General features: G+C 28.0%; 2 protein-coding genes across 2 annotated transcripts in view; both read left to right on the forward strand.

Annotated features, from left to right (window-relative positions):
- The window catches only part of LOC149059397 (uncharacterized), a 27,367-nt gene extending 21,844 nt beyond the window's left edge, over positions 1 to 5,523 (forward strand). The window contains exons 2-6 of the mRNA XM_089224007.1: positions 3,079 to 3,195; positions 4,402 to 4,560; positions 4,656 to 4,828; positions 4,954 to 5,160; positions 5,234 to 5,523. Of these exons, the coding sequence (XP_089080133.1) occupies positions 3,079 to 3,195; positions 4,402 to 4,560; positions 4,656 to 4,697 (318 nt within the window). The 3' untranslated portion in view covers positions 4,698 to 4,828; positions 4,954 to 5,160; positions 5,234 to 5,523. The remainder of the gene's footprint in view (positions 1 to 3,078; positions 3,196 to 4,401; positions 4,561 to 4,655; positions 4,829 to 4,953; positions 5,161 to 5,233) is intronic.
- On the forward strand, positions 4,999 to 12,266 carry LOC107171561 (zinc finger MYM-type protein 1-like). The gene is made up of 6 exons (XM_089224013.1): positions 4,999 to 5,160; positions 5,234 to 5,243; positions 5,344 to 5,449; positions 11,219 to 11,601; positions 11,653 to 11,725; positions 11,804 to 12,266. Exons 1-6 carry the CDS (start codon positions 4,999 to 5,001, stop codon positions 12,264 to 12,266), a joined length of 1,197 nt encoding a protein of 398 aa, XP_089080139.1.
- Positions 12,267 to 12,323: the final 57 nt, after the last annotated feature.

Here is a 12,323-nt window from a genome sequence, read left to right on the forward strand (position 1 = left end):
AACATAACATATAAATTGAATGATTGATTATCATACATGAATATAAAACGGTAATGCAAGCTGCAGTGTTGCTTGATTAGCATGCAATTAATATAATAATAATGATAATGACATAGTGCTTGATTAGCAAATGCAATGAATATACAATAATAATAGGTGCTTGATTAGCAGACAACTAATTAATACAAAATATAGTTGCTTGATTAGCAAATGCAATGATTTACTACAAAAATAGTGACATAGTGCTTGATTAGCAAATACAATGAATTAATAATAATGAAATGATGCTTATTTAGCACATGCCAATGAATATAATACAATAATATAAGATGCTTAATTAGCAATGTAATGCAATGTAATGCAATGTATAAATGCAATAATAATAATATAAAAACAAAACATGCCTGACTAACATTTTATATATATGCAATTAATAATAAATTTAAAAGGCTCGTCAGCCGATTACCTGCCAACTGGTGTCCGTTAGCGGCTTCGAACCAGAACGCTACCATCTTGGGATGCACACACTTGCACAATAAAAAATACAAAGGTGGGTTACCCTGGCACCCCAGTGTTCGAATTTTTTATTATTTTTTTTACCATTAATTGTACTATAATTTATACCAATTTGTACCGTAAATTTCAGAATTTGTACCAAAGTATTTACCCCGGAAAAATCGATTTTCCGCTGGGGTGCCAGGGTAACGTTACACCAGCACCCCCGTTGCTAAAAAATGGACTTTTAAAATTTTTTTTTTACCATTAATTGTACTATAATTTGTACCGATTTGTACCATAAGTTTCAGAATTTGTACCTAAGTATTTCTCACGTCCGTCAAGTTGGCACCGGCACTTTCTCCAAACAACTCAAAATTGGTATCAAAATTTTGCTACGAATTTGCTACATTTTGCTACGCTATTTTTAGAATTTGCTACTATTTGGTTTTTCCGGAAATCCGGAAACAAACATGCCAGTGCTATCTTGACGTAGCACCGGCACTTTCTCCAAACAACTCAAAATTGGTATCCACATTTTGCTATGAATTTGCTACATTTTGCTACGCTGTTTTTGGAATTTGCTACCTCCTGGTTTTCCCGGAATCCCGGAAAACAGAAAATTTCCCAGCACCGGCACTTTGATGTTAAAAGAGCTGATGGCCTGTGGAATATTCACGACGACTTGGTAAACAAAATAACAGCATAAAAAACCCCGAAAAAATTGAAGTTCAACCCCATATTTTATTTTATGCAAAAAAATTAAAATAAAAGTAAAATTATATTAATTTGGAGAATAGATGATAATAATTGAAATAAATTTAAAGTACTTATATTTCAGTTTATTAGTTTTTGTATATATTTTGTTTTATGATATGTTTTGTATATTTCGTTAAAATTATTATTGAATTCGTACAACTATTATACCTTTTGATGCCCATTTAAGCTTTTGTATGACTAAAGTTTTTGATTGATATTAATTATTTACTAAGCAATCCGGTTACTTATTATTATTATTACTATATTCGTTATTGAGTCAAATAAATGGTAAAACTAAAATGAATTTCTACAGTTCATTTATTTATAATATATACTATACTTAGACAACGATTGTCCAGTACTATAATATTAACATGTTGAAAATAGGTTTAAACATATATTGACTGGAATATGTTTAATTTGGAAATTTAAAATGTTGATAACATATATTTAAATTCAATTAAATTTTTTGTTGTTCATACCCCGTGCTATAGGCTTTAAAAATGTATAATAAGTGCTGGCGCTAAAAGTATTTCAAGATTCTATACTTCCAACGCAGAAGAAAGTTCTGAATTTTATATATCTCATTAGTTGTGAAACGCATTATAGCACATGAATGGAACAATAATCTATGAAAATAAAAAATGTTAATACCTATTATATCATGGTATTTGGTCAAAGTGCCGGTGCTGGGAAATTTTCTGTTTTCCGGGATTCCGGGAAAACCAGGAGGTAGCAAATTCCAAAAACAGCGTAGCAAAATGTAGCAAATTCATAGCAAAATGTGGATACCAATTTTGAGTTGTTTGGAGAAAGTGCCGGCGATACGTCAAGATAGCATCGGCATGTCTGTTTCCGGATTTCCGGAAAAACCAAATAGTAGCAAATTCTAAAAATAGCGTAGCAAAATGTAGCAAATTCGTAGCAAAATTTTGATACCAATTTTGAGTTGTTTGGAGAAAGTGCCGGTGCTGGGAAATTTTCGATTTTCAGGGATTCTGGGAAAACCAAATTGTAGCAAATTCTAAAAATAGCGTAGCAAAATTTTGATACCAATTTTGAGTTGTTTGGAGAAAGTGCCGGTGCTGGGAAATTTTCGATTTTCCGGGATTCTGGAAAAACCAAATTGTAGCAAATTCTAAAAATAGCGTAGCAAAATGTAGCAAATTCGTAGCAAAATTTTGATACCAATTTTGAGTTGTTTGGAGAAAGTGCCGGTGCCAACTTGACGGACGTGTATTTTCTCCCGGGAAAATCAATTTTTCGCCGGAGCGCCAAACGTTACACCAGCACCCCCGTTGCTAATTTGACTAATAAAAATGTTTGCTTCCTTATACAGCTGAATTTGCGCCTTTTATTTGTCGGGTTGAGTATTTAAATGCAGGGTACTATATCATGAGCAATATTTGTATTTTGTACCTAATTTTTCCTAATACAATCCAGAAGACAGAATAAGTTTGTGTAGTCAAAAAAAAATATTTAAAAAAATGTCTAATACAATGTATTATTATACACGTTTTATACGCTATAAAATTAAAAATTTTTTTTTACGTACACAAATTACTATTATCATATAGAAGATAAATATTATAACGAACCTAACCTAACCTACCGATTTAGCGCAAAAAATTGTAACAATTTTTTTAAATATTAATTGTACTATAATTTGTAACGATATGTACCACTAACTTAGGAATTTGTATAAAGTTCTGCTCTGATCGCTCTTAAATATATATAACTATAACAAAACCACAAAATGTATTATAATATAATTATTAATTATAATTTTGAAGATAAATACTATCTTCTGAATCACTGTTGAAGGTATTGTTTGTGACGGTGCCACAACTAACCGGAGAGTGTGGAAAGAACTTGGCATCAATGGTTCCAAACAAAATCTTAAGAATTTATCTTGAACATCCAATAGAGCCCAAACGAAAAGTATAATATGTATTTTCAGATATTGTACATTTCTATGTGTCAGTGGCGTATTTACGGGGGGGGGGGGCAAGGGGATCAATCCCCCCCTGTATAGGTACACACAATTAATTATAGTCGTTACTGGTTATAATTTGACAATTATTATTTAATATATTATGATTATTATTATTTTTTTTTTTTATCAATAATTGATTAGTCAGACGGGCTAGATTTTTATTATTCCCAATAGAAAATAACGTTTTATGCTTGCAGACTGCAGTTCAGTCTTGAAAATTTGTAAAGTATTCGAATAAATGTAATAATATGAATATGTATTCAAATACTTTTTTTAGATTCTGAGTGATGCGATTAATGTATTGATTTTACAATGGTGTGTGTTTTTTAATTTTTTAATTTTTTTGTATCTGTCATCACGTTTTAGGATAGTAAAAATGCTTAGATTTTCTTTAACAGTATCATTTCTGATAGGAAAATAAACCTATATGGTACTTTGGAGGGTCAAAACTAAAAATTTCCCAGTACTTTCAAAAGCGGCGTGAAAAACAAATGAAAAATTAAGGAAAAAACGGGAATTTTCACGCAAACCCAATTTTGGTCAAAATGTCCGATTTCGGTTTTTGGTGTAATTCTAAAAAAAATGTCCATAGATACATGAAATTTTCACTGATTGTTTATATCAACATTTCCTATATTTGATATTATTTTCAAAATATTTTGACTTGCTGTTTACGGATTATACTTATTACTTAGTTTCCAACTTTTTAGGTTTTTTTTTTTGAATGTCAATAAAATTTTATTTGTTGGGTAAAAAAGTTTGAAAATTTAATACGATACTTCTCATATATTTTTACAATAGCGGTTGAAAAATATTAAAAATCCTTAGTCGTAGTTTTTTTTATAACTATTTAAAGTTCAAATCTTGACAAAATACGGAAAAACACGAAATTAGCAAATAATTTTGAGTTAGAAATTCATAAAATTGTTAGAAATTTGAAAATTGAATATAAGAGCCCTCTTCAAGTTAGTAATTATCATAAATAGTCATAGGTATTCCCCCCATGACAAAAACCTAAATACGCCACTGGTATGTGTCCGTAAACGTTTGTTCAATAATGACAATAATAAATGTTTATAAGTATGATATTAAACCCCATCTATTATTTACATATTATTGTGGTAATTAATAATAGTATCTTTTATTTTTAGCTTAGTGGCCAGAAAGAACAAATTTGCTGGTCATATTACAAAGAAGAATATAAAATGGATGTACAAAATCCTGGTAATTTAAGAGCCATACCAAAGATAACACCACAACATTTGAAACTAACACCCATGGCTGAGATGCGTATTCGTCATTGTACACAAGTAATTTTGATATTTTGTAAATTGTATAATCATGAATTACATGCATAGCCAAACAGAATTTGTCTTAAAATAAAGTTTTTAAAACTAACTTCTAGGTTTTAAGTTTAAGTATGTCAAAAGCAATGATTGATATTTAAGTAAAGGCTGCTTGACTCTCAAGGGTTCGTCCGAGACTGCTAAATTTATTGAATATTGAAATAAACTATTTGTTAATTTTAACCAAAATCTACCATGGCAAGGACTCAAATTAAATAGTGATGAATTTCAGGTAAAATTAAAGGGGTTAAATTATGTTTGTTTATTTTAAGAAATAACTATAATAATACATAAACAATAAACATAGTTAGTTGGTTAGCTACTAGTAAAATAATTCAACATTTTTTTAATTCATAGAATTTTGAAAATGCCATTAAATATTTAAATTATTGAGAGGAAGAAATGATAGTTGGAAATATAAAACCAGGAGATTTTTTAACTGTTAGTACAGCTAAAGGTCTGCGAGTGACTATTCAATCAACTATTGATTTGTCAAAACATTTGTTTGAAAATTGTAATTTTAAATTTGTTTTAACAGTAATAATTTGTAAAGATCCATTGGAAGTAAATGTTTTATTATATATTAAACTTTTAATAGTTTAAATAGATAAATAAATTAATTTGTGTTATATTACAGAAATTGTTTGGTATATAATGCAGGCATCTGATCCTAATGACCACCCTACTACTCCAACGTTCCTACATCTGTAGGAACATCTGTGTATAAAATCATATCTGTGTATTCAGTTATTAAACCTCCAAAATTCAGCAATTGCACAATAACAAGTGCAGATGCTCCAAAATTGTCATTAGAAGATTTGCGGGAAATTTTTCACAATAAAACTAATGAAAGGTATGAAAAAATAAACAAATTAAGAACAAAATTGGATCAACTCGTTAGAGATGGTATATGGGAACCGAGTGATATTTTTCTACAAGTCAGTAACGTTTAAGACGAATCTAACACAAGAGACTGCTTAATATATTATTACCTTTGTGGGTATCTAACAAAAAAAGATATTAAGTCGAAAACAATGTGCTTCTTGTATTTTATTTTTGAAATCTGGCAATATTAACTATCGTGCTGGCGTGCTGCTGAAATAATTGCTATAAAGTCAAAAGTTCAACTAATTTACCCAAATACTTTTTTATTTGATTTCTTGAGTAATGTAGAACATTTTTTTGAAAAATGTTGCATGGATTATGATTTTTTTTTAAAGTTGTTGAAGACATAACTAAAAATAATTATAATTTTAAGTATTCCTGTAGTGAACATAGAGTTGATGTTTCATGTGAAATAATTGTTTATTATCTACAGAGACTTCGCCAATTCAGTTATCAAGAAAATTTAAAACATAAAAAAAATCGGGTAAGTCGTGGATGTCGCTCTGTTGTATAGTAGGTTACTGTAATAATGGATAGAATTAAATTTGAATCCAATGATATTATATCTTTGTATACGAAAAACGATTTTGAGCAGGGACGGTTAATCAGTATAGGATATATTATAGATTATTAAACATTTTCAAATCTTAGATTTAAAAAGAAAATGTTTTATGAATTTATAGCGTAAAATAATTTACGAATGTTCGTGATTTTTACATATGTTGTCAATATTCAAATTTTGAACGCTTATAAAAATAATTATTGTGACCATATATTTATTTTATTTTTCAACTGCTATTGTAAAAATATGTCAGGAGCCTTGTATTAAATTTTCAAATCTTAGATTTAAAAAGAAAAACTTTTATGAATTTCTATTTAAGATAATTTGAACATTGCCGTAATTTTTACTTCTTAAGTGAATATTTGAACTTCAAACTTCAAATGCTTATAAAATATCGTGCCTATTCAACTGCTGTTGTAACAATAGTTTAGGTGTCTTGAATTACATTTTCAAGCTTTTCTACCAAACAAATAAATTTATATCGATATTTATAGAAAAAAAAAAAAGTTGAACAATTTAAATGTCAGTAAACAGCTCAAAACATCAAATCAAATCAAAAAATTTTGAAAATTGTATCAAGTATATAAAATGTCTATATAAACATTCAGTGAAAATTTCAAGTATCTGCGTTCATTTGTTTTAGTGTTACACCAACATAAGAAAGTCGCTAAATGTGAAATTCAATGAAAATCAAATAATGTAAAAATTTAAATTTCAAATGCTTATAACAATTTAATTTGAATTTGGACATTTTTTTTTTTTTGTGATAAAGATTGACAAACTTGGAAGGTATCTTGTATTAAATGTTCAAATCTTAGATTTAAAAGGAAAATTTTTAATGAATTTCTAGCTTAAAATAATTTGTGAATTTTTGTGATTTTGACGTATTTTGTCAAAATTCAAATCTCGAATGCTTATAAAAAAAAATTGTGACTATGAATTGCTTTTATTTTTTAACTCCTATTGTAAAAATATAATAGGAGCCTAGTATAAAATTTTCAAGCTTTTCTACCCAACGAACAAATTTTTATCGATATTAATTTAAAAAAAACTAATATTGATCGAAAATTGCAAATACCTTTAAATAGTTCAACTTAAGTCAAAACATTTTGAAAATTGCATGGTTGATAGAATATACTTATATAAACATTCGGCGAAAATTTCATGTATCTATGGTCATTTGTTTTAAGATTACATTAAAAACCAATTTTGTCGAAAACTGATTGTGCGTAAAATTTCCCGTTTATTCCGATTATTTAGAAAAATATTGAGAATTTTATACTGAACGAGGTACTGAAGTCAAAAATCGAAGCACTTTTACTGCCCCAAAATGTGATGAAAGACTCAAAAAATAAAATAAATAAAAAACACACATCATGGTAAAATCAATACATTCCTCGCTTCGCTCAGAATCTAAAATATCAAATTAGTATAAATTTGTAACATTAAATCACTTTAAAAAAAATTTATATTTCTTACTAATAATATTAAATTATTTATATATATTTAGTGTTTTTTTAAGCTTCCAATAAGAGATTGCTTAATTACTTATTTTTTTTTTTTTTAAGTAAGCTTACCTATAGGCTATAATATTAAATTGCTATTTTTTTTTCAAGAAATTTATATTAAAAAATTGTTTAAATACTTACAACTTACTTATGGCTTTTATCCTAAAAAAAATTCATCAGGTAAGACAATGGTAGAGGAACTTTTTCCATAGACTCTCGCTACTTGAGCAAGTTACTATAAAAGCCCACATCATTATAAAACCATCAAATCTTTGCTATGCTCAAAATCCTAACAAAGCTTAATATAATATTATCTATTATATTTTGTAATTATTTAATGCTCTTCATAAATATATATATTTTTTTTAATGGTCCTTATATTTTTTTATAGTTTACCAGAATCATTATTACAGTAAGTAGCAGAATAAATCATTTGATACAAACTAGAGATCAGCACGGACTATAATTTAAATATTACGGATAGGTGGGATCGTAATATTATTCATTCAGCCGGGTTGATCAAAAATATGACTCATAGTTGATATTGTAGACTCCCTTTTGTTTTTAAATGACTATTACAAAAAGAAAATGTAACTATTATAGGTTAATTTCTGTATTTTATTATTATTAATTTATTTATTGACATTTTATCAGTAATGTTATTTTGATTTTTGGCACCAAAATTTTATGATAGTTTTCATTGAAAATAAAACGTACTTTTAAAGATAGAAACATAAAAATTATTCTATATGATATAGGTACCTATAGGTATATTCCTAGTTGTTAACAAGGCATTTGACTGTGTGAATTACCAATTACTACTTAGGAAATGTAATTATGTTAGAATTCGAGGTATTGCATATAATATAATTAGCTCATATCTATAAGTTCAAAGTTGTATAAAATATCTAGGACTATATATCGACTCACGTTTAAGATGGAAAAATCACATAGAATATTTGGTATTATAATGCCGTATTTTTTTTTTATATATTTTTTGTTATCTTAGATCTATACTTGATAAAATACAATTAAGAACAATTTTATATCTCATTAGTTTAGTCAGTTATTTTTTATGAAGTTGAAATTTGAGGTTGTGCTTATGATATTCATCTTATAACACTAATAACAACTATAAATAAAATAATTAAATTTATATTAAAGTTACCTAATTATACATGTACTAATACCATATATAAAGGGTTAAAATGTATTAAATTTTGAAAAGTTATTTAAAAAAAATGTATTTTTACTTATATATAATATATTATATAAGCATATGAGTTTTGTACCAATATGTAACCATAATCTTAATACTAGATTTAGAAAAAAATGTAAATATAAATATACTTAGATGTTATAAATATTTCGGTCTTAAAAGCACATTAAATATTGCAATTTATTACTTTTTGTAAAGATTTAAAAATTCATATTATTCTATCTATTTATAATTACGTACTCGTATACTGTTTAAAAAAGCTCATCATCTTCAATAGCATTATATCTTACAGACGACGAGCATACTATTATCTATTAATGCATTATATTATAATTTATTATAAAATTGTTTGTTTGCAAATAAATAAATAGATCATACTATAGGGACGTGACTATTTAGTATATACAGAGTATGAACATTATTAATGCAAGTGAACCTAGTAAACAAACTTTTGACCAAAAAGATTTTTACTTTATTTGTTATGGACAATTTATTAAGCTCGAGCTGGCCGCTATGACCAACAAAAAACATATTATACTAAAAGATGTCAGCTAGTATAATTAATTAAAAACTGTCATTAATTTGTACCCTATATAATATACATACGTATGTTTTAAGTAGCGAACCGGACATATATCCAGGTCTGTGTATGTTTTATTTTTAAAAGCGATGAATTAAAAAACTATAGTAGCCTCTATATACAAACTTCCTTTGTTCAAATTGTATGCATATTCATGATAATAATATTATACGCATATATTATGATATAAATTATGTTTTCAGAGTGAACCGAAACAAACAACAATTACATTAACCACAGTCCTAAATTCACTGTTTACGATACTTTTTATACTTAAGTGTACTATAGTAAGTAGAGGCAGTTTCGTAGTTTAAATGTTAATTTCAAAACAAACGTAGGTAACGTCATGAGAGCAAGTCCCATTTTCCTTTTTATTTATTTCAGAAAACTTCGAAATATACAGAACAGAATAAAATATAGATATAGGACCCGTTTCAAGAAGTCAAGGAAACCGTACATCCAGGTGATGATGAACATAGGCGAATCTACAGGGTGTGCCTGGTGTGCCAGTGCACACCCTGCGACTCTTAAAAACCTGTGTAGAGCCCATTATACTCATTTCAGTTACAATGGTATTGAGTAATGAGTCTAAACATTAAACAATTTGTTTTTAATTTTAATACATTTTTATGGGTACAAATATTGCCAATAAATATTATAGTGATAAAAATAGTTGATAAATGATCAGCAATATTTTCAAGAAAAGAAAAAAACATGCCTGTTTATTTATAGCACGGCTATAGTCGTAATTTATAGCCATAATCATAGTTGTTTTATGTAATTTAATTTTACCAGTAATTATCATTTTTATAGTTATTGACAAAATGAAAAATACTTTATTTCGTATTTCGTATTAACATTTAACATAGAAGTATTAAGTATAATATCATGTCACCTATTACTAGATACCAGTTATATTATATATTTCATACAATTCTTTGTTATTAATAATAAAAATAAGATGTTATATTAAACTTCCAAGAATTTTAAACATAATTGATTAACAATTTTATCGTTAGTTGTATGTCCAAAAATAATAATTGAATAACATATATTGAACTTTGCAATAGTGATGGTTTATTAAATTGAAACATTACATGTGTATTTTACAGCATGAAAAATAGCATATAAACTAGGTAATAAAAATTAATCTTAATAATATTATTTAATATTATTACCTAATGTTATTTCAAATGGGAAACATATTCTAAACGTGTGATAACTGAGAGGTATTTTGAACTTCAGAGGGTCTTTTTGAGGTGAAGGCACACCCTGCTATGAATTCCTAGATTCGCCTATGATGATGAATCTAGAACATCTCGTCTAAATAGGTAATGTGAGTAGGTACCTGGATTTGCATGCGGTGATATTTGAAATGCCAAAAAAAGTCTATTTGAATTGTAAATTATTTAAAAAGAAAACTCTAACTCACCAGTCACCACCGAGAATAAAAACTATTTACATTTATTGAAACATAAATTATATCCAGTGGCGTATTTATATGCAGGCACTATAGGCACGTGCCTACAGCGGCAAATTTTGAGGGGCGGCATATTTTTCAAGGGTTTTTTTTTCGATAATTATGGTATTATATATTGACTTGGTGAGACTTATTATATCGTTTTATTGTAAAATACTCTAATAGCCACAACAGCATACAAGATTAGTTTAAATTATTGAAAACAATGGCATTGGCTTAAAATAGAATTCGAATTTATTATTTTTATAGTTTCTTACCGCCGCGCGCCGTCTATTGGGAAATATTGTTCACGCGGCGGCGGCGCGGTCAGTGAGCGTCTATAGAACATATTTATAACAATTGGCAATAATAATAATAGTATAATCTAATATTATCTTATGTTTAATAGACGATTGATTAATGGAGAAATAATTGTTCGTTCATGGTTAGTTTATTCTCCAAGTTTAGGAGTAGTTTTTTGTGGGCCTTGTCGTATATTTCAAACATCTTTAGAAACTCAACTTGTTACTGAAGGATTTAATGATTGGAAAAATGTTATTAGCCGTTTCAGTTACCACGAAAATAGTAAAAAGCACAGAGATGCTATTATTAATTTAAAACATAGAGGTAATGTCTTGGGGCGTATTGATTATTCATTGATTAAACAATTAGATACAGAAATCGAATATTGGAGAAATTTGTTGAAGAGAGTAGTCGAAACTATTAAATCGTTAGCTTCTCGTGGACTCCCTTTTCGAGGACATGATTCGTGTTTTGGTTCTGTACACAATGGTAATTACTTAATGTCACTCGAATTAATCGCAAAATTTGATCCGTTTTTAGCCGATCATATAGTTCGTTTTGGAAGTAAAGGTAGTGGCTCTACATCGTATTTATCGCACGTGATATGTGAGGAGTTTATTTTATTAATGATGAAAAAATTAAAACATAATATTGTTAAAGAATTAAAAATATCAAAATATTTTTCAATAAGTATTGATTCGACGCCAGATATTTCGCACGTCGACAAATTATCATTTATGGTGAGATATGTCCTCGAAACAGGTCTTCCTGTAGAACGATTCTTATGTTTTGTTTCAAATCCAGGACATAAAGCTTTAGATTTGACTAATGCCATTACCAATACTTTAAAATCACACGATATTGACATTTCTGACTGTCGAGGGCAAAGCTACGATAATGCTAGTAATATGTCAGGCCAATACAATGGAGTTCAGGCACGAATAAAAGAAATTAATCCACTTGTTTATTATGTACCATGTAGCGCACACTCGTTAAATTTAGTTGGCATATCTTCTGCTGAAAGTTGCTCACAAGCATCAATGTTTTTTGGATTTATACAACAGTTATACAACTTCTTTTCCGCATCAACGCATAGATGGTCAATTTTGCAATTAAATATGAAACATAATGCTAATACAATTAAGAGTTTATAGAATACTAGGTGGTCGGCTCGCGCAGACGCATGTCGAGCATTATATAATTCGTGGGAC

Source organism: Diuraphis noxia, unplaced genomic scaffold, assembly GCF_037042655.1.
Source record: "Diuraphis noxia isolate RWA-SAM2 unplaced genomic scaffold, SU_Dnox_SAM2 contig0001, whole genome shotgun sequence".
In the NCBI taxonomy this organism is placed as follows: Eukaryota; Metazoa; Arthropoda; class Insecta; order Hemiptera; family Aphididae; genus Diuraphis; species Diuraphis noxia.